Source organism: Portunus trituberculatus, chromosome 44, assembly GCF_017591435.1.
Source record: "Portunus trituberculatus isolate SZX2019 chromosome 44, ASM1759143v1, whole genome shotgun sequence".
Lineage (NCBI taxonomy): Eukaryota > Metazoa > Arthropoda > Malacostraca > Decapoda > Portunidae > Portunus > Portunus trituberculatus.
This window is the reverse complement of record NC_059298.1, coordinates 30018195-30041087: the sequence shown is the minus strand read 5'-3', so window position 1 is coordinate 30041087 and position 22893 is coordinate 30018195. Positions and strand designations below refer to the sequence as shown.

At 39.9% G+C, this 22893-nt stretch overlaps 2 protein-coding genes and 1 long non-coding RNA gene across 4 annotated transcripts in view; 1 reads left to right on the top strand and 2 right to left on the bottom strand.

Annotated features, from left to right (window-relative positions):
* LOC123518771 (nitric oxide synthase, inducible-like) overlaps positions 1 to 2347 on the bottom strand; it is a 15753-nt gene extending 13406 nt beyond the window's left edge. The window contains exon 1 of the mRNA XM_045279773.1: positions 2313 to 2347. Coding sequence (XP_045135708.1) covers positions 2313 to 2347 — 35 coding nt within the window. The remainder of the gene's footprint in view (positions 1 to 2312) is intronic.
* Positions 2348 to 3138: 791 nt separating this feature from the next.
* The window catches only part of LOC123518801, a 53127-nt gene continuing 33372 nt past the window's right edge, over positions 3139 to 22893 (bottom strand). Inside the window, exons 1-2 of one of the 2 annotated variants that reach the window (XM_045279815.1) lie at positions 6358 to 6490; positions 3139 to 4741 (exon numbers count right to left, since the gene is read on the bottom strand). In XM_045279815.1, coding sequence (XP_045135750.1) covers positions 3769 to 4734 — 966 coding nt within the window. In that variant the 5' untranslated portion in view covers positions 4735 to 4741; positions 6358 to 6490 and the 3' untranslated portion in view covers positions 3139 to 3768. Of the gene's footprint in view, positions 4742 to 6357; positions 6491 to 22893 lie in introns of those variants that run through there. The other variant, XM_045279814.1, reaches the window with a different exon arrangement.
* Positions 6525 to 12743, top strand: LOC123518803. The gene is made up of 3 exons (XR_006678881.1): positions 6525 to 6663; positions 11966 to 12152; positions 12532 to 12743. It is a non-coding gene; the product is annotated as an uncharacterized LOC123518803 (long non-coding RNA).

Genomic DNA, 22893 nt, shown 5'->3' with positions numbered 1-22893 from the left:
CCTTAAAATGTTCTGATTGGCACCTCCCAACCACACTCATGGTGGTCAGCTTTAAAGCAATCACTCTTTGGTGTGGACTCAAGTTTACCTCCTCTGTCATGTACTGACGGTTCAATCTGCCATAATTCTAAGGACAAAGCCAATCTTTTAGCTTCCGTTTTAACTCGAAACAAAGTGATGAAGAGTTTGATCTGCCGCCGTCTTGTCCCCAGGACATTAAATTACACTCCATTGCCTTTAAGTCCTCCGAAATCTTAAGATATCTTAATGAGTTAGACTCATTCGGGGGTTGTGATCCTTTGGGTTTTCTGCCTCTTTTTTACAAAAAGATTGCTTCTCCTCTCGCTCCAAAATTGGCAGTTATTTTTAGAGCTCTTTTTCGTAAGGGTTCTTTTCCGGTATGCTGGCGTACTGCAAATGTTACCCCTATTCCAAAGGGATCTTCATCCTCCATTCACCCCGGTGACTATAGACCCATTTCCATAACCCCGGTGTTATCTAAGATTTTTGAGCGCCTGCTGGCCAAGCGTCTCAATCGTTTTTTAGATATTAATAATTTGTTGCCATCTAGTCAGTTTGGTTTTAGAAAAGGTCTCAGTACTTCTGATGCTCTCGTTTGCATAACGCACGACATGCAAGCTGCCCTTGATGCTGGTCATGAATCTAGAGTAATTTCACTTGATTTTAGTTCTGCATTTGATCGTGTTAATCATAGAGCCCTTTTATCGAAAGTTAGATCTATTGGTATTGGTGGCCGCGTCCATCAAGTTCTGTCAGAGTTCCTAACGAGTCGAAGGCAGCGTGTGACTGTTGATGGCTGCCTTAGTTCTTTTAGTCCAGTTGTATCCGGTGTTCCGCAGGGAAGTGTTCTGGGACCTCTTCTTTTATTATTTATACATCTGACATGTGGTGTGGGATTGAATCTAATATGGTTGCTTATGCTGATGACACCACTATATATGCGACAATTCCTTCCCCACAGGATAGGCAGAGAGTCGCTAATGTACTCACTCAAGATGTTTCAAGGATTCTGTCATGGTGTGATCGGTGGGGTATGAAACTGAACCCGAGTAAATCCCATAGTATGGTTATTAGCAGATCAAGGACACCTTTCCCAGTTCACCCTGATATTGTTGTCAACGAAGTACCTATTCCTAATTGTTCGTCTCTGAAGTTACTCGAGTCACCCTTGATCCCAAACTTACTTTTGAGTTGCACTTGCGTTCACTTGCATCATCAGTCTCATGTAAAGTTGGTTTGTTACGCAAATGTAGGCGGATATATTCCTCTGATGATATTGTAAGAAATTGCTTTTACTCTTTCATACTGCCTCATTTTGAATATTGTCACTCTGTGTGGATCTCTGCAGCAGAGTCTCACTTAAAGCTTTTAGATAGAGCATTCAACCAGATTAAATTTCTTCTTCCTAATCTTGAGATTAATCTTCGGCATCGTCGTTTGGTTGGATCATTGTCCTATTTCTTCAAAATCATGTCTAATTCCAACCACCCGTTGCATTGTCATTTGCCTGCCCCTTCACTACCAGCACGTGCTACAAGACAATCCTTGATCATGAATGACCGTTCCTTGTCTGTGAATCGATGTAATACTTCACAATTTTCCCGGTGTTTTATCCCAGTATCTGCTAGACTCTGGAATACAATTCCCAACGAGATTGTTAATTCTAGTAACATTGAAGCATTTAAAAACGTGTGAATACCTTTCTTCTCTCTGAACTCACTACCTCTTAGATCTCTACCAATCTTCCTATTCTGTTGTTCATTCCTGTTACTTCCTTTCACTTATCGGTGAGGTGCCGCCCACTGGGCCTTTGGGTTTATGCAGTTATGCTTTCCAGTGGGTCGCCTTCATTGACCTCATAATAATAATAATAATAATAAGTTTCATACATTATGTTGTATAACGTGATGTGTCACAAGCAGCATGTGTGTGCATGTGTATTTACCTATTTGTAAATACATACACACACACACACACGTGTGTGTGTGTGTGTGTGTGTGTGTGTCTCAGAGAGAGAAGCGGAGGAAGGGGAAGGATTAGACCTCATTTACTGACCTGCCAATCAGGAAAAGGTGTGGGAGGGGCTTATTTTGAGGGGTTCTGCCGTCTTACTGGAAAACGAGTACCGAATTGTCACACATTCATGAATCCTTGCTAGGCTGACAAGTATGGCTAAAGTAGTGTCACAAGAGGCCGACAGGTGTTTGTCGGTAAGGAGATGAAACTTACCAGGAAATTAAGTAAAGTGACCTTGGTTTTCTCGGTGTAGTTGTACAGTCTCCCTTCGTCACTGCATGAGGGATCCTGCCCAGATGGCCGCAAGCATGCCTCTAAAGGCAATCAACACTTATCACCTCAAATCTCTTCAGGCTCTCTCTCTCTCTCTCTCTCTCTCTACGAACGATCACTGTCCAGTGTCATTTCTTTTCAATCTGCTCCACGGGACGGCTTTATGAACGAGAGGCACTGCCCTGTCACTGTCAGGAACTCGCACCTCCCTGGTCACTGCTCCACACTGTCACTGTCAGGCACTCGCACACTGTGGTTGTCAGGCACACCTATTCCCCTCCACCCAACGGCACTGTTACTGACAGGCACGTAATAGCACCGTCACTGATAGGCATAGTATTTCACCCTCGGCACTGTCACTGTCAGGCAATTCAACACCTTGGTCTGAAGCCAGGTGTGAGCTGCGTACTTCACCTGCCTGGTGACGCCCACTGCTGCGGTGAAGGCGTTCCACAGCACCGAGGTGTCGTAGGAGAAGGGTGGCTTATAATATCTCATTGAGCAGCACCTCGGCACTTCAAGGAGGATGTCAGACACTACCGTTCTCATAGTCCTCTTCCAGGAGATCCGAAGCACCATGAGATAAGTTGGTTGCTTCATCTGGGCCTTGGGAAGCACTGTGAGCCCCCACTCGTCCCCGGTGCTGTTTTGCTATCCAGCGAGTGGATGGGAGCGTCTTTTTGGGTGTGTAGGTATGGCCACTGTCTCCGGTGCGTCATAATCGTTTTTTCACATTTCACAATCATATTCCTACGTAATAACTATTCTTAATTGAGATGAAAGATGGGCATTGTCGTGTTTTTTTTTTTTAACAACTTTATTCAGTATTTGTGGACTACACTAGACAAATCCTTTGCTTTCCCTCGTGGATTTCACTATGCGTGTGACACTATCAAAAATTGAATTAATGCATCCTTACATATGCCATGAATCCACGATTAGTGATTTATAACAAGTAATAATGATGAATTGGTGTCATTGATCATTATAAGTGCAATGTTCACAAGCTGTGATGATAACTTAGGCAAAAACTGGCCGACCATAATCCATTGTTCAGTATAATGTCATTTTCGTTCACTCATGAATAAAAAACAACACTGCGATGAAGATTCCCTTTTTAAGATTATAGGAAGAAGTTGTAGTATTTCGTGCAAAGCCAAAAGTAAGAATAACTCAATAAATAAGTCATATAAGAGGCTAATAGCTGTAATACTATGAAAAGCTCACTCTAAAAATAATACTGAAATCCTTTGAATCATCTCTTATCCTTGAAAGGTGAAAGACAATTTAGTTATGGTTAACTAACAAATCGAACAAATATGTGCGCACCAATTTTATGACAAGTCAATGAAATAAAAACATTTCTTTTCAGTGAGCTGGCCATAGCTACAAAACATGAAACCCTCGCTAGATAATAACAATAAAGAAATATTACAGTTACAAACACTATTTGTTTTATCATGAAGTCTCTTTGATAATAGTTATAAGCTCCCACACTACTTGCTTGCGTTGGTCTTTACAAGGAAGCCGCAGCAGGTACGACTTAAGCAAAAACAGACTGTCATCTCCTCCGGGCAGCTGAGTCTCCAGCGTGTTCAGCATCTCGGTGTCCACGTCCACTGTGCCTTCAAGAAACTGTCTGCGTCTGCAGGGAAACATCTGCAGTATGTGGTAGACAAACGAAAAGAAACTAAGGAATGTTGCAAACAAGACGATAATGACTGCCGCTATCCATATGTACTTGAAAATTTCGTTATGTGGGATGATACAGCGGTAATGCTTGGTGTTGCTGGCTGCGTATACCATCTGGGGCCCGATCTCGCACTTCACGTTGGTCGGGTAGGCCAGACGCCACACGTCCAGCACGTAGTCCCATCCTTGTGTTATGCCTCCCGTGATGATTTCAGTCATGAGACTAGTGGACGATATCATGTCTAACAGCAACAGGCAACACAGATTAACTTCTAAGCACTCCCATGACAGACGCACCCTGCTGCTCAGCAGACCAGCGTTGTACATGATGGCGGCGTCGATGTTCCTGACCGCCGCAGCTGTGGGAAGGAGCGAGGCTTCCTGGAACAGTCCCACCAGCGTCTGGTGTTCATAGTAGTCCTGATACTTTAGAGGCACCAAATAAAGTAACGCCATGGTGAATAGCAATCCTGGAAGATACAAGCCAAATCCGTTAGTGTACTTCTTCTGACCTTTGTATTCCACGAAGGCTGCTGTGGTGATGCAGACCCTCAGCTTCCTCTCGTGTTCCAGATTGATGGTTCCAGACCCCGAGCAGGAAGGGCTCTGGCGTTCCATTTGCGCGTATTTGCAGTAAGCAAACAACGCTAACATGACGGCGATGAGGAGTCTGTGCAGGAAGACAATGTTGGTATCCAGCGGAGTGTTGGTTCTTTTGAAGTGTTTCTGCATCTTGAGGCTGAAACACAGGGAACCATTAGTGACTGATGCAAGGCCATAAGTAAAACAATGCTAACCAATCATACTTGTACGTATAACCTATACACAGTAATCTCTCTCTCTCTCTCTCTCTCTCTCTCTCTCTCTCTCTCTTAATGATCATGATGATAAAGATAATAATGATAATGATGATGATGATGATGATGATAACAATAATAATAATAATAATGATGATGATGATGATGATGATGATGATGATGATGATGATGATGATGATAATGATGATGATGATGATGATGATGATGATGATGATGATGATGATACTATTACTACTACTACTACTACTAATAATAATAATAATAATAATAATAATAATAATAATAATAATAATAATAATAATAATAATAATAATAATAATAATAATAATAATAATAATGATAATAGTAATAATAATAATAATAATAATAATAATAATAATAATAATAATAATAATAATAATAATAATAATAATAATAATAATAATAATAATAATAATAAAAGAGCAGTACTTTCATACATCAATACACACGACCTTGCTTGTCACACATCTTATGAAACAGAAAAATACGATTCCCATTGGATTTCATGATAGTTTTTCCATTTGTTTGGAAAAAAATACAACAAAGAAATTTAATTGGTTGCTTTTATTAACATATTATTTCAAACACACACACACACAATGCGTAGTGTAGTGGTTAGCACGCTCGACTCACAATATTGAGAGGGCCGGGTTCGAGTCCCGGTAAGCGACGAGGCAAATGGGCAAGTCTCTTAATGTGTGGCTCCTGTTCACCTAGCAGTAAATAGGTACGGGATGTAACTTGAGGGGTTGTGGCCTCGCTTTCGCGGTGTGTGTTGTGTGTTGATGTGGTCTCAGTCCTACCCGAAGATCGGTCTATGAGCTCTGAGCTCGCTCCGTAATGGGGAAGACTGGCTGGGTGACCAGCAGGCAACCGAGGTGAATTACACACACACACACACACACACACACACACACACACACACACACCGTATAATTATATAATTAATGACCGTTTACTGAATCATGTGCTGCTTTCCTTAAAGAAGATTTTGCTATTACAGTAAATCTTGCTTCCGTAGTAGTAGTAGTAGTAGTAGTAGTAGTAGTAGTAGTAGTAGTAGAGAATACTTGGTACTTAGTAGTAGTAGTACTAGAAATAATACCTAGTAGTAGTAATAGTAGTAGTAATAGTAGTAGTAGTAGTAGTAGAAATAATGCCTAGTGAAGTAGTAGTAGTAGTAGTAGTAGTAGTAGTAGTAAAAATAATATCTAGTAGTAGTAGTAGTAGTAGTAGAAATAATACCTAGAAGTAGTAGTAGTAGTAGTAGAAATAATACCTAGTAGTAGTAGTAGTAGTAGTAGTAGTAGTAGTAGTAGTAGTAGTAGTAGTAGTAGTAGTAGTAGTAGTAGTAGTAGTAGTAGTAGTTCTTGTTATTGTTTACTTGTTATTATAGCTACGTAGGTTATTATCATCACTACCGTTGTAGTCAGGACCTTGGCAGCCACACGCTTATCGTTACAACTATTAGATATAGGTACTTCGTGTTCTAAAGTGAAATATTCCTTCTATTTACCTGTTAATACTTGTAAAAATATCAGGGTTGGAGTATGGCTCTCTCTCCGCCGAGGATGACACACGACGTACTGGAAGCGGCACGTCCTTCCTTGAGTCAGCTCGCCAGTGACTCAGGCAGTGTAGTGTGGCGTGTTTAAGGGTGGAATCACAAAATTTGTCGGTAGTGACACAATCCTCAGTGACTGACAAGTCTAATAGCAATTCCAGTGAGACCTGACAAACGGTATCCAGTCCAAAAAGACTTTAAAGATTGGTTGGGTGGATGTCGCTTACCCGCACAAGAAGGCTTATGCGTTCCCGCCGAGTAAGTCACGTGACATTTTTTACAGCTTTCCGCGCCAAATGTCAAATAATAGCCGCCCAGTACCCGCCACCCAAGCTGGTTTCAATGATGGCCAGCCAACCACTAATGAAGACAAGAAGACTTCGCTTCACTGACATGGAGACGAGAATCTTAGTGAGGAGAGGGATGTTGTTGAAGATTCGCCAATCCGAAGGATTGGCATGGGCCTTTACTGCCTTGGTGGCGGCCCATAGGTGTTTGCGTTTGTACGTAGTAGGTGTCCATCGTTGCTCTGTGTGAGGAGAGGGAGAGGCGGGCAGTTATTATAATGGGAAAATTACATGCAAAGGTTACCTTGACACCGAAGATCTGAAAATAACGTTTGGGGAGGGGGGGGAGGTGCCACCATTAGCCAACAGCCTCAACTGTATCCCCAGAAGTCGCAGGAGGTTGGGCATGAATATAAAGAGGAAGGAAAGGATTTAGGAGTAGTGATAGACAGGACTATGAAATTTTCAAAGCAATGTTTAGAAGCAAGAAATAGGGCAAATAGGATCCTGGGTTTTATAAATAGAAATGTTAGTTATAAAAGTAAGGAAGTGGTGCGTAGCTTATATAATTCCTATGTTAGGCCCCATTTAGAGTATTGCATACAGGCCTGGTCACCCCACTATAGGCAGGATATCAACATGTTAGAAGCAGTTCAGAGAAGAGCAACTAGGATGATACCAGCATTAAAGCGCCTGGAGTATAGAGATAGATTAAAGGCATTAAACATGTTTTCATTTGAGAGGAGATGTATAAGAGGGGATATGATAGAGTTATTTAAAATGTTCTCAGATACAAACTACATAGATGTGAGATCTTTCTTTACCTTAGAGGAGGGAAATAGGACTAGAAATCATGGCAGGAAGATTAGAAAGCAAGGCTGCAGGTTAGATATAAGAAAATATTTCTTTAGTCATAGAGTGGTAGACTTCTGGAATGGATTGCCAGAGACGGTTGTAAATAGCACTAGTTTGACAATGTTTAAAAACAGATAAGATAAGCATTTAAATTCATTAGATTTATAATTATGTATAGCACTGCATGATAGTTTTTATAAGAAATTTACTATAGTTAAATAAGACATGATCCCCATGTATGGGGACCACAAATTGTAGAGGATTTCGCTGCAGGACTTAGCCCTGTTAATGGGCCAAATATTTAGAATTAGTATATAATGTATTGTGTACTTGTAAGTGTATCTTTAAGTACTGATGACGAGGTCGCTGTGCGACTGATACAGGATAACCTAGATGGGCCCTGGTGGCCCTTTGTTATCCTATTATTTATGTTATGTTATGTATGTTATAAAAATTGGGGACTGGGGAGTCATTGTGAGGGCAGCAGCAGAACTGCGTCATGTTGCAGGCAGTGAGGCTATGACAGCATGCCCATCACATGTTCTGTTCGTTGCAGAAGTAGCCTAGTGTGGTTGGCGGAGCAGTAGAGGGGCAAAGAACTATACTGTTTTAAGGATGAAATTACTGTGATAGAACCAAATCCAATATAGATTATTTAAAGTGTTGACAGGCATAATTGAATAATTTGAATATTCATCAGCATATATGTATTTCTGGGAAGCAAGGATAGTTTACCTTTGTTAGGTTAGGTTATTCGTTTTGCTTTAGGATACCTTGGTAATACTTAACAAGGCCTTTCTTTTGCCGAATATGGACGTTTGTCTCCTTAGACTTTTATTTTAAAAATGACAAAAAAGAAAATTTGTTTATTTCGGTATCCTTGACCAACCAAACCTAAACATATTTAATTTAAGCTAATCTAACCTAAACCTAATGATATTTTTGGTACAATGTGTTGGTTTCAAAAGCATCAATATGAGTCAATGAAAGCTGAGTGAAGAGAAAAAAAAAACTTCTTAAAGTTCAGAGAGCATACAACCACAACATGCAGTAATGTCATGCACTACTGACAAAGACCGATAGTAGACATTAACCAATACCTTTGGTTAGGCTGGGTTAGTTTTTTGGTTATCTTGGGTTGGATTAGATTACCTTGGTTAGGTTGAGAATAGGTTTGCTGGGCAAGATTGATGACAACAATGTTTAAAACCTTTCCAATTGCATAAGAATAGTTTGTTACTGTGTAGCTACATGTATTTACCTAGTTGTAGTTTTACAGGGCCTGGGCTTTATGCTCATGTGGTCCCATCTCCATATCTACACTTATCCAATTTTTCTTTAAAACTATGTACACTCTTTGCTGACACCAATTCCTCACTCAAACTGTTCCAAGTCTCAACACATCTTTGCGGGAAACTAAATTTTTTAACATCTCTCAGACATCGTCCCTTCCTTAGTTTCTTACTATGTGATCTTGTGCTTCTAAAGTCATATTCTTCTCTCAGGATCAGTTTCTCATTATCCACTTCATCCATTCCATTAATCAATTTATAAATTTGTATCAGGTCCCCTCTCTCTCTTCTCTGCTCCAAGGTTGGAAGATCCATAGCCTTTAGTCTCTCCTCATATGTCATCCCTTTAAATTCTGGAACCATTCTTGTAGCCATTTTTTGTAGTCTCTCTAATTTTCTTATGTGTTTCTTTTATGGGAGTCCACAACTCCTGCATATTCCAATCTAGGTCTTATTTTAGTACTTATCAATTTCTTCATCATTTCCTTGTCCATATAGTGAAATGCTACTCCAATATTCCTTAGCAAATTATACATCTCTCTGAAAATTCTATCAATATGGCTTACCGGTTGATTATTTTCTTCCATTGTCACTCCCAAGTCCTTTTCCTTTTTTACTTTTTCTAGTTCTACTCCATCTCCCATCTTATAGATTCCCACTGGTCGTCTTTCACTTTTTCCCATTTCCATGACATGGCTTTTGTCCACATTGAATTCCATCTCCCATTTTTTGCTCCATTTCCAGATCTTGTTTAAGTCTTCCTGTAGTATTTCACAATCCTCTTTTGTTTAATGACTCTGCACAGTTTCGCATCGTCCGCAAACAGATTTATGTAGCTGTTCACTCCCTCTGGCATGTCATTTATATATATGAGAAAAGTATTGGTGCCAATACTGACCCCTGTGGCACTCCGCTGTCTACTGTTCTCCACTTGGACTTCATATCTTTAACTATTGTCCTTATTTCTCTCCCCCTTAAGTAATTCTTCATCCATCTCAATGTGCTTCCTTTTAAGCCACCCTTCTCCTCTAACTTCCATAGTAATCTTTCATGTGGCACTTTATCAAAAGCCTTTTTTAGATCTAAATAAATACAGTCAACCCATCCTCTCTCTCTTGTACTTTATCAACTATTCTAGAGTAGAAACTCAATAAATTTGTCACACATGACCGACCTTTTCTAAAACCAAATTGGCTATTTGATAATATTTTGTTGTCTTCAAGAAACTCAATCCATTGCTTCTTTATTACTTTTTCACACATCTTGCATATTACACTAGTTAGTGATACCGGTCTGTAATTTAAAGGTTCTTCCTTCCTTCCGCTCTTATATATGGGAACCATCTCAGCTCTTTTCCACTCCACTGGCACTGTTCCATTTTCTATTGAGCATTTTATGATGTTGTATATTGGACTTGCTAGTTCTTCCCTACATTCTTTCAGTATTCTGCCTGAGACTTCATCCGGTCCCAATGCCTTTTCCTCATCTAGTTCCGTCATCAACTTTTTTATTTCAAGCTTGGTTACTTTAATCTCTTTCAGATAGACAGTCTCTCTATTACCCTGTGTCTTTCAAATTTGGATTCCTTAGTAAAGACCTCATGAAATTTACTACTTATGTGATATAATGTTGGTGCTTTTGTCAAATTGAATTATAAATAAGAGTGTGTGCAGTACCTGTGGCAATCAGTTCTGAGACAGTGACCACTACAGCCCTTAAAAACTTCAAAATGAGCAGTAATCAATAATACATTCAAGAATTACAAATGTTAGACTTAGCTTGGCATGGGAGCTTGAAACTGGCTGATAATTGCAAATCTCACATCCATGAACGGGGCAACCTTCAGTGGCCACAAATTGCACTACTATGGAGCCAATTGTCCTGTGAATGCTGTTTCCCACAGCATTTACAGGACTGCCAATCCTTGACAGACAGGGTGAAATGTTGCATAAATAAACTGAAATAAGACCATTTTAACTTAAATTACAGTAATGCATATGTACACAATGTTATATCAATAAACATGAATAAATTGACCTGTTCATTGAAAATATTTTTCTAATTATAACAAGAAACAGCCCTCATAAAATACCAGGTTATATCCTAGTATTGTTTAAACTTTATTTGTTGATGTATTTATTTACTTCAGTGATTAATCAAATGAAAGTAATAGTAATTTTTATTCATATTTAATGTTCAATGCCTGAAAAACATAATTTCTTCATCAACCAGTTTGACTCAACCTTCCATATAATTATCACATTTTTTTCAATGACACTTAATTGTTCCCCTTTTCTACATCTTTGGTCTTTCCTTTGTTAATAGTTTAAACAAAACTTTAAAATCTCATATCTTGCTAAACCAGCATCTGTGAAGTTAGAGGTTCCAAGTCATCCCCCTCTGCTTTCTCTGTACAGGGCCTTAACCATGCACTTGTAATATACACTTCACATATATGGGGGGATTCTGAACTGGGTGAAATCAGAAAGTTTCACCATCTCATCAACTTCTTTCCTATAATTGACTATCTTCAATCCTCTCTCTCTCTCTCTCTCTCTCTCTCTCTCTCTCTCTCTCTCTCTCTCTCTCTCTCTCTCTCTCTCATTTGTAGTAATGCATCTCTTGCTATCTTTAGTTTTGTTCATGGTAACTGCTGTTGTGATCTTACTAACGCATGCCTCTCCACCTCTTTTGAACTCATTGTACAAGAGTTTTTTGCAACTTTGTCCAACTCCAAAGTGCAATAGTTAAAAATCATTCTCAATCTTTTATCCTTTTAATTGGTAAACTGGCACTTTAAAAATTCTGGCTGTTTTTCTGTTTTCTACTTCCCATGACTTCAGTTCTCTCAGAAGGGAGGTCTCACGGCTTCAGCAACTTTGGATAATGATTTTGTTCCCTTCCTTTGGGAACTGGTACCTCAGTGTGCTTTTTCTATATTTTTTGTTGTCTTTGGCTCTTACTAAAAAAAAAAATGGTTCCATTTTGGTCTCCCTCCTTCCCATGGCACAGTCTTTTTTTTTTTTTAAACCATGTAGGCTTTTCACGGGAATTTCTGGGCTAAAGGGGATACTTATTCTGATACTTAGTCTGATTGCATATTGTTAAAGATATTCAAAATTCCAGATGCTGACCCAGACGGATTTCACTACACCTGCAGAGCTAAGGAAGGAGGACCAGTTCAGCTGAAAGAAGTTATATTCACCAAGGAACAGAAAATAAAAGTATTTCAGGATGTTCATGATCCCAGTAGAGGAGTTCACATGGGCACCAGCAGGACTAGTGCCAAACCAAAGAGAGATTTTATTGAGAGGTAATACGAAAGCTGCAATGAAATGGACAGGTGAATGTGATAGATGTCAGAGATATGAGAAGACACAAAATGTAATGCCAGTCCTGAGACTCATTAAGACTGAAGGACCTTGGCAGATGGTTAGTGTAGCTTTGATAGGCCCCCTAAAAGAAAATCAATCAGGCAACAAGTACAGATTTATGGTCCAAATTCATAGACATTTCTGTTGCTTCTAAATCTGCTGATCTAATTTGTGATATATTGCAGAGTATTTTCTATACTACTGCTTTGGTCCTATGGACCAGGCACATTAAGGAAAGGAATTCTGCCATACATTAAATGACAAACTTTTTCCATTTTTGGAATAAAGTACTTAGTGACACTTGCCTACCATCCACAGATTGATGGGCAAGATGAAAGAATCAACCAATTCCTGAAAGATGTTTTAACTAAACTGGTAAATGAGAATTAACCAGCTGCTGCTGCTCTATTTGTTATAAGAACATCAGTACAAGCTTCAGCAAAGTATTCTCCCTTTTTCTTGATGTCTGGTGGACAGTGAAGACTATTTATTGAACTGTAACAAAATTACAATAAACTTGATGTTTTAGATTTCCCAAATTTGAATCCCTCAAATGAGTGAATTGAGTCAAGAATCAATTATATATGACAACTGTAAAAGAAAAGTTGACAGTAATATTGTTGAAGCAAAATCTAAAAAAAGAATTATGCATTTTGAAATGAGAAAGCCTAAAGGATATGTAATTTGACTTAAAATGTAGAACATGCAACTTTCTTCAGACTTTGAATCTTCTTTGTCACTTCTTTGCCAACTCTGAAACTAGTCCTAGAGGTGGAAAACAGTCATGAAGCAGCCTATGAGCAGGGGATGGAAGAGGGAGATACCCAAGGAAGGCAAGGAAGAGTGAAGTCACCAACCAGAATGATTTCTCTACTGAAACAAACAATCTTGAATAAAGTTAATTAGATTATATATTTCAAAATTGAAGTCATATGAAAGAAATGTACTTATTAATATGTCAACAATATTTCAGTTCATGCAGGTAAATCGATGTGAGTTTTACATTTCATGCTTCTCTCCAAGTTGGTGGTGGTGGGTTCTTGCCTTGGTCCTTCCCTTGCTTACTTTTTTTTTTTTTTTTTTTTTTTTTTTTTTTTTTTGTCTTCACGGAACCAATTGGCTTAATGATTGTCCCACTGAGTTTAAACCTTTCTTTAATTAGGGATACAGAGATGACACTTGTTTACTTTTCAAGCATTCCCAATACATTTCTAAATTCTTAAATTATTTACCTTTGCTGCAGTAACAAGGTCACATGCAAGCAAACAACATGAGGTGAGTCTTGAGATGAAGGGAAGACTGGGAGCATAGATTGACTCAATACAAGACCCAGACACGTACATTGCTTTCAAGCGAAACCAAACAAAAGCAGCTGCCACCGGGTTAATCCTTCCGGGTTAATCCTTCCCAAGGAATATACAGAGAGGAAATTTTGGTGTGGGTTAAAGTTTGAAGGACAGCAACGGTGCTGCCATCTGTTGGAAGTGAGTACTTTCATAGAAAACGTTGTTAGGAGTAACTTAAAATTTCTCCCATACTTCCTCCCCCACCCCCTATTTTTCCCTGCATTCTCTCGTGGTTATGAACTTATAAGGCAAATAAAACATGTTTATATATATATATATATATATATATATATATATATATATATATATATATATATATATATATATATATATATATATATACAGTAAGGTCTCGGTTTACGTCAGAGTTACGTTCCTGAAACATGACGTAAGTCGATTTTGTACGTAACTCGAGTTTCCGTACATTTCAAAGCATATTATGGAGTTTTCAACCAATCATTGTTTATGGTCATTCAGGTAAGTTAAAGGTTATATTGTTATATTATTTACAACTATGTAGGAATATGAAACACAAGCTTGTTTTTGTTGTTGATTAGGGCCAAGAACGAGAAGGACTGTAGGTTGCCGAGACGGGTGGACGCCTGAGGCCGCCAGGAGGGTGGGCAGGTCGAATGTTGTGACGCCCACAGGGCGGACAGCTGGGCGAGTGCAGTGCAGTGGGAGTAGAAGCGTGGGCAGCGGGGCAGGAAATGCAATAGGAAAGGGCAATAGGGATCAGCAGACAGACGCAGACGGTGCAAGTCAGCTGAGTGTCATGTGGCCCAGGCGAAGGCTCCGGAGTTGTTATTGTTGTGATGGGTGCGCGAGCCCTCAAGGTTGTCAACCTCCCGTTGTCATGGTAACGGGCTTCCCATTTTCTTCTTCCTCCCTCACACACAGCTGCTGCCTCCTTCTCATGTCTTTTAATTATGTCCTCTTTTCTTGTAGCATAATGGTTTTCCTTTTCTTAGCATCACTGCTGTCACTAAGAAGTTTTCTCTTTGGTGCCATTGAGCAAGATACTAAGAACTTGAATCAGTAAACGCAGAAATAGGATAACACTCTTGCCAGGGGCGATCATGGTACAATAACTTTTTCTCGTTATTGTACCATGGGGGCGATGGTGTGGTGGAACTGAGGCAAGGTGTTATTGTATTCAAGCGTGAGGCGGGCGGTGTGACGGGCAACCACCAACAATAACAATAAATCCCGCACTTTACGATTTATAAATTTTCAATTTTTTAAAATTTTAAATTGCCTTATAGTGGACTGACGTAACTACGAGTTTGACGTAACTCGAGACCGACGTAACCCGGGACTTTACTGTATATATATGTATATATATATATATATATATATATATATATATATATATATATATATATATATATATATATATATATATATATATATGCATTTTCTGCCTGCCTCTGCCTGGGCCACACCTACTCCTTACTTGCATCGCATACATCAACTGTCGTGACCACTTCTGCCCTTGGTTATATACCCTGAGGCCATGAACATTTCCTGCTTCAATGCCCACGTTTCCTCTCTCAACATACTGCATTATGCTCCCGGCTCTCCGCCCTAGCCATCACAACACTCAACTTGCCCATCCTCTTGGCGGCCTCAGACGTCCACCCTTCCTGGCAACCTGCTGTCCTTCGCCTTATTTGTGCCTTCTTGAGGATGACCGGTCAGCTATCACGCCTGTGATACCCACACAGGACTACCCCAGGGCTCATAAGGTTCAAAAGAGGCCACGAAAATCTACGGATCCTTATGAGCCCTGGGGTAGTCCTGTGTGGGTATCACAGGCGTGGTAGCTGGCCGGTCTTCCTCAAAAAGGCACAAGCAAGGCGAAGGACAGCAGGTTGCCAGGAGAGGTGGGCAGGTCGAATGTTGTGATGGCCAGGGCGGAGAGCCGGAAGCGTAATGCAGTATGTTGAGAGAGGAGGCGTTGGCATTGAAGCAGGAAATGTTCCATGGCCTCAGGGATAGTCCTACACCAAGGGCAGAAGGGGTCATAAGACAGACGTAGGCGATGCAAGTGAGCACTGAGCGTGGTGTGTCCCAGGCAGAGGCGGGCAATGGTTGATGTGCCTTGCGCTCCTTCCTGTGACTGAATGACTGTTTGAATCTACATCAAGGGCAAAAGTGGTCACGAGACAGTCAACGTATGCGATGCGGAGCCGCTGTGGTACAGTGGAACCATGCGTGCTTTGGGGTCCGAGGGGTCTCAAAGCACACGGGTTCGAATCCTGTCCACGGTCCGAGTGTAGGTTGGGCTTCCACACTGGACAATGGTTTCTAGCGGGTGGGCTTTGAGATAGGAGGTACCCCAAAAGTATCCTTTAACCCATAAATTCCGTGAAAAGCCCACATGGTATAAATAAAAAAAATTAAAAAGTAAGGAGTATGGTGTGGCCCAGGCAGAATATATATATATATATATATATATATATATATATATATATATATATATATATATATATATATATATATATATATATATATATATATATATATATATATATATATATATATATATATATATATATATATATATATATATATATATATATATATATATATACTCATGTAACATGTTTTATTTGCCTTATAAGTTCATAACCACGAGAGAATGCAGGGAAAAATAAGGTGTGGGAGAGGAAGCATGAGAGAAATTTTAAGTTACTTCTTACAACGTTTTCTATGAAAGTACTCGCATCCAACAGATGGCAGCACCGTCACTGTCCTCCAAACTTTAACCCACACCAAAACTTCCTCTCTGTATATTCCTTGGCACTGAGCGTGGTGTGGCCCAGGCGGAGACGGGCAATGGTTGATGTGACTTGCGCTCCTTCCCGTGACTGACTGACTGTTTGTATCTTGTAATGACGCTTATCCTCCCCCGCTAATGGATTCCCCCATCCCTCACCCCCTTACTACCTGCGGCGACCCGCGCGCCATCTGTTAGAAGTGAGGTTCCCTAATCAATTCCTCCAGGCTGCCCATTGAACCCATATATCTTCCCTAGAATCCTTGATCTGTATCTTCCTTGATCTTTCCTCCTTCCTCTGTCCCACTATCTCAACTATAGGATTGCCATACGTCCGGATTTTCCCGGACATCCGGGGGGATTTTTGAAAATCCCTCAAATGTCTGGAATTTTACCTTCCATCAGTAACTGTTAAGAAATCACCTTTATTAAATTTCCATGGGTTGAAATGATGGGAGAGAGAGAGAGGGGGGTTTACCGAGTGGCAACTGCTTTGGTTTGGTTTCGGTCAAGACTCTGTTGTGTATGGGTCCTGTATGAAGTCGGTGCTCACAGCCTTCCCAACGCTGCCTCACTTCGCGCCCCATTTTTTAACCAGCTCTGATAGGGGTCAGTTTGGATTACTGTTTGCAGCCTTGTGACCTTGTCATTACAACTATTGCTTGTTCTTGTCAAGATGCCCAAACGAAAGTGTAAATTCACTGCAGAGATGCAGAACAAACTCCCGTGCTTCAAAAAAGGCAGGGATAAGTGGGAAGCTGAGTGTTTGGTGTGTAAACCAGGAACATTTTTCACTGGCACATAAAGGCATTAATGACTTACGGTCACATGTGAGCTCTAAGAAGCATAAGAAGAGGGTTCACCAATGAAGATGACACATTATTTTGTTAAACCAAGAAGTGAAGCTGAAGATGTCAGTGCTGCAGAAGGTGCTTATGCATTTCACACTATCAAACATCACGCAGTGTTTAAAGAAAAGTTAGAAAACAGCAACTAAGCTGAGTGGAGAAACGGAATTCAAGATTATCAGCCGTATGCAAAGGTAAATAAGTTGAGCTTCTTTTAATTAATTCACATGTTTTCCATTATCATATCAGGACCATAATCAGGTGTTAGTGAAGGTGTCCGGAATTTTGATAGTTCATATATGGCAACCCTAATCTCAACCTATAAGAATATGACATTCTTTTAATCCCTTCAGTACCAGGTCGCGTTTTCATATTCAGTGCACTTGGTGAAAATATTTTATACAGCTTCAGATATTTAAGTGGAGGGTATAAATAGTGAAGACTTATAGCCCTTAATCTTCTGCTGACCTCCATAGACCCTTCCTATGAAAATAAAACCATCTAATCATACCCAAAACTCGATCGTGGTAAAAATACTGAAGTACTGAAGAGGTTAAACAGTCATTGATGTAAGCTGAAATTTTGGACATTTGAGCAATTTTCAAAAATCTCCCCGGAAGCATATATTTTGCCATGTGAATTCCGGACATGTATTAGAAAGTAGAAAATCCGTAAGTATGGCAACCCTGTGAATTGCCTACACTATTAGAAAAGAACTTTCGCTTTAGGAAAAGTTACCATCCAGAGATACTTAATTTTTTTTTTCTCTTTATTTAAAGATAGCATTCCTTCTGGTCGTATCTCCAATGTTATTCATTCGAGCTGTTAGGTAAAATCAAGGTCGACAGCAGACAGTCACCTACATTCCTTCTGGTCGTATCTCCAATGTTATTCATTCGAGCTGTTAGGTAAAATCAAAAGGAATTTAACTCATGGCTCAGATTCAGTGAACACAAAGGAAGATACACATGCACACAGCTACCTAAACGTATACCAGCTCATCCCCTCTTTTCAGCTGCAAGGAATCATTCACATGCACACACGGTATCATCCTTTCATAGATAAAGACTTTAATATACTATACAGAGTTCACAGACATAACATAACATAACATAAATAATAGGATAACAAAGGGCCACCAGGGCCCATCTAGGTTATCCTGTATCAGTCGCACAGCGACCTCGTCATCAGTACTTAAAGATACACTTACAAGTACACAATACATTATATACTAATTCTAAATATTTGGCCCATTAACAGAGCTAAGTCCTGCAGCAAATTCCTCTACAATCTGTGATCCCCATACATGGGGATCAAGTCTTGTTTAACTATAGTAAATTTCTTATAAAAACTATCATGCAGTGCTATACATAATTATAAATCTAATAAATTTAAGTGCTTATCTAATCTGTTTTTAAACATTGTCAAACTAGTGCTATTTACTACCCTCTCTGGCAATGCATTCCAGAAGTCTACCACCCTATGACTAAAGAAATATTTTCTTATATCTAACCTGCAGCCTTGCTCTCTAATCTTCCTGCCATGATTTCTAGTCCTACTTCCCTCCTCTAAGGTAAAGAAAGATCTCACATCTATGTAGTTTGTATCTGAGAACATTTTAAATAACTCTATCATATCCTCTTATACATCTCCTCTCAAATGAAAACATGTTTAATTCCTTTAATCTATCTCTATACTCCAGGCGCTTTAATGCTGGTATCATCCTAGTTGCTCTTCTCTGAACTGCTTCTAACATGTTGATATCCTGCCTATAATGGGGTGACCAGGCCTGTATGCAATACTCTAAATGGGGCCTAACATAGGAATTATATAAGCTACGCACCACTTCCTTACTTTTATAACTAACATTTCTATTTATAAAACCCAGGATCCTATTTGCCCTATTTCTTGCTTCTAAACATTGCTTTGAAAATTTCATAGTCCTGTCTATCACTACTCCTAAATCCTTTCCTTCCTCTACTGCCTCTAGCCAACATCCCTCCATCTCATAGTTAAAGTTTGTGTTGTCTTTACCTAAATGCATAACCTGACACTTTTAGAATTAAACTCCATCTGCCACCTGTCTGCCCATGCTATCAGCCTGTCCAGGTCTCGTTGTATTCTGTAATTGTCCTTTTCACCCTGTACTGCACATGCTATCTTAGTATCATCTGCAAACTTTGATACTTTGCTACTAATTCCTATATCTAAATCGTTAATGTACACCAAGAAAAGAAGAGGTCCTAGCACTGATCCTTGGGGTACCCCACTAACCACTTCCTTCCACTCAGACATTGCCCCATTTAATACTACTCTCTGTTTCCTATCAGAAAGCCATTCACTAATCCAATCAACTAACCTACCCCTATCCCATGTAGTCTCAATTTGTACACTAGCCTCCTATGCGGTACCTTATCAAACGCCTTGCTAAAATCTAGATATATAACATCTATGCTATTTCCATCATCTAACTCCTTGGTAATATATTCTAAGATATCGAGCAAATTTGTAAGACAGGACCTCCCTGATCTAAAGCCATGTTGGGTATCTCTAATTAATCTATTCTCATTTAAATGCTCCCAAATACTACCCTTAATGATTTTCTCTAGTATCTTACATACTATACTAGTTAAACTGATCGGTCTATAATTATTCGCATCATCCTTCCTACCTTTTTAAATATTGGAGTAACATTAGCTAACTTCCAGTCCTGAGGTATCTCAGCAAACCTAAGTGATCTTTCAAAGATTAACTTAAGTGCTTCAGAAATACTGTCTACACCCTCCCTAAGTACTCTGGCATGTAGCTCATCAGGACCACTAGCTTTCCTATCGTCTAGTTCAAGAATAAATTTCCTAATAATTCCCGGTTTTATATCAATATTTTCTAAAGCTCTTAAACTACTCGTCGCACTGTTTGTAACAGGATTTCCTATTCTTTCCTAGTAAATACTGAAGAAAATTGTTCATTCAATAATTCTACTATGTCTTCATTTTGATCCACTACTACACCATCTTTTCTGAGTGGTCCAATCCTATCCTTATTTCTTTTATCACTGACCTTGTAATAACTATATAATTTTTGGGATCTTTACTCCCAGCTCTAGCTAGTTTTATCTCTGCCTGCCTTTTACTTTTTTTATAACCTTACTCAAATCATCCCTGACCTGTCTGTACCTAATCAAATCTACATCTTCCCACTTTTCTGCAACTCTCTATATGCCCTCTTCTCTCTGATCTGGCTACCTATCTCATGAGTCCACCATAATGGCTTCCTGTTTCTCTGCCTTATATCTTTGTAAGGGATACACTGCATCACTATACCCTTTACTACAACCTTAAAAATATCCCACATCTCCTGTGCAGTTTTATTTCCAAAACTATCTTCCCAGTTTACCTCTCCTAATAACTGACGTAACCTACCATAATTGCCTTTCTGATAGTTTGGGACTCTAGTCTTATTCACTATATTATCCCTACTGGAATTAATGATAAATCTAATTATATGATGGTCACTGTTTGCTAAAGTCTCTCCTACCTCAACTTCCTTTAAACAATGCTCAATATTTGTTAGTACTATGTCTAAAACCTTCCTCCCCTAGTAGGTTTATCTACCATCTGCACTAAATAGTTATCCTGAAAACTTTCCATAAACTTATTTTCACTAGCATCTCCTACCATCCTCTCCCAGTTTACTGACTTAAGATTAAAATCCCTAAGATAATTGTCTGACTAGTACACCCCTATTTATCTCATCTACCATAAGGTTGTCTACATCTGCTGACTGGTTAGGTGGTCTATAAAAGCTCCTACTCTAATAACCTTACTTTTGTTTACTCTAACATCCAGCCATAAGGACTCTACTCTGTTATCTACCTTAATACCATTAACCTGACTGGAAATGAAGGATTTTTTACATAAATAACTACTCCTCCACCTATCCTACCAATTCTCTGGTGTAAATACATAATGTATCCATCTACTTCATATTCTTTCCTATTTTCCTAAACTTTTCCTCATTTACCCATGCCTCTGTGACACATACAACATCTAAGTCCTCCTCAACTATATAACTAGATAACTCGTCCTTCTTGTTCCTAAGACTCCTGGCATTTACATAAAAACATTTAAGTCCTGCTACCTTCCTAGATGCTGTCTCCTTATTTGGAATCCTAATCTTATTCTCTCCTATTTGCACCTGGAAATCTTTCCTAATCTTTTCACTATCTCTGTTTATCCTATCTAATTTATGTCTAACATCTTTCTTCTGGAATGCATTTGCTACCTCACCCCCTACACTCCATCCCAACTCCCCTCCAGACATCCACTCAGCACATCCACACCCTTCCTACTCAGATGCACACCATCCCTAGCATACAAATCCCTTCGCCCATAGAACCTATCCCATACATCCACAAAGCTGACACCCACATCCTTACACATCCCTTTTACCCGATCATTCACACCAATGGCTCTAGACAACCATTCCCTGCTAACATACACACGAGGCAAGATTCCTGACACTACACACCTCCTACCACTCTCCCTTATCTTGCCTAACATTTCCCGAAATCTTGCCACTAACTCCTCCGACCCACCTGCTCTGACATCGTTCCCACCTACGTGCAAAACTACTACACCCTCCTCTCCATCCCCCAACTCTCTTCTGCACCTCCTCACTCACTGCCTTCACACCTGCACCAGGCATACACACGTTCGTCCTCCTATCCCTGTCTTTCCCACAGAAAGTGCTATCTAAATACCTAACCTGAGAGTCACCCACCACACACACCTGAGGTGTGCTAGGCACAACCCCCTCCTCCTCTCCTCTACCCCTTCTCTCTCCTTTCACTCACCACAACCACTTCATTCACTCCACTCTCACTCTCCCTCCCCTCCAACAAACCGAACCTATTTTCACACTCAACAGGTTTAGTCCTATCCTCCCTAACTGCCTCCGCTTTCCTTCCCCTCGCAACCTGCCATCTCTGCCCAGCCTGACTACTATCTTTCCCAGTCTGGCTCGCCTGCTCCCTCTTCCCCACTCTGCTCTTCCCGACAAAGGGCCAAGCCACCCAGTCGCCCTCAGAAGGTCCAACCTTCGGCCTAACACTGATCTCCTGCTTAATTTTTTCCACTGCCTCCTCCTTCAACTCAAAGATGAGAACTTCGTTCACACTTTTCCCCTCACTTAGCTTTCTCATTTCCTCTCGCAATTCTCGGTGCTCAAGAGAAAGAACTAAATTCTCGCTCTTGAGCCTACACACCATACACTCAGAGAAGTCAACGACCTTCCTGTCATGCCCACACATCTCACACACAACAAACTCACCCAATCCCACCTCAACACTCTCTTTCACGCACTCAATTACACTCTGATATACCTCAGTAGCTACCGCCATACTAATTTACAATCTGTTAACTCACAAACAAATAAATAAAAATACTTGGTGACGGCGGGGTGGGGGGCCTAAGTGAGGTCAAGTAATCCTCTTGAAGTCGCTAACTATAAAAACAACAGCCAAAAAACGGAGCGCACACACAACACGTCCATTCGCCAGACATATTAACCCACTTCAGTACTGGGACAGATCTTTATCTTGATATTGTGTGTGATTAGATTGTCTTTCTGAAGTTGTGCAAAATTGCCAAACAGTAATCACTAAGCAGAATGAATATGAATTAAAACGTGCCAAGGTAATCAA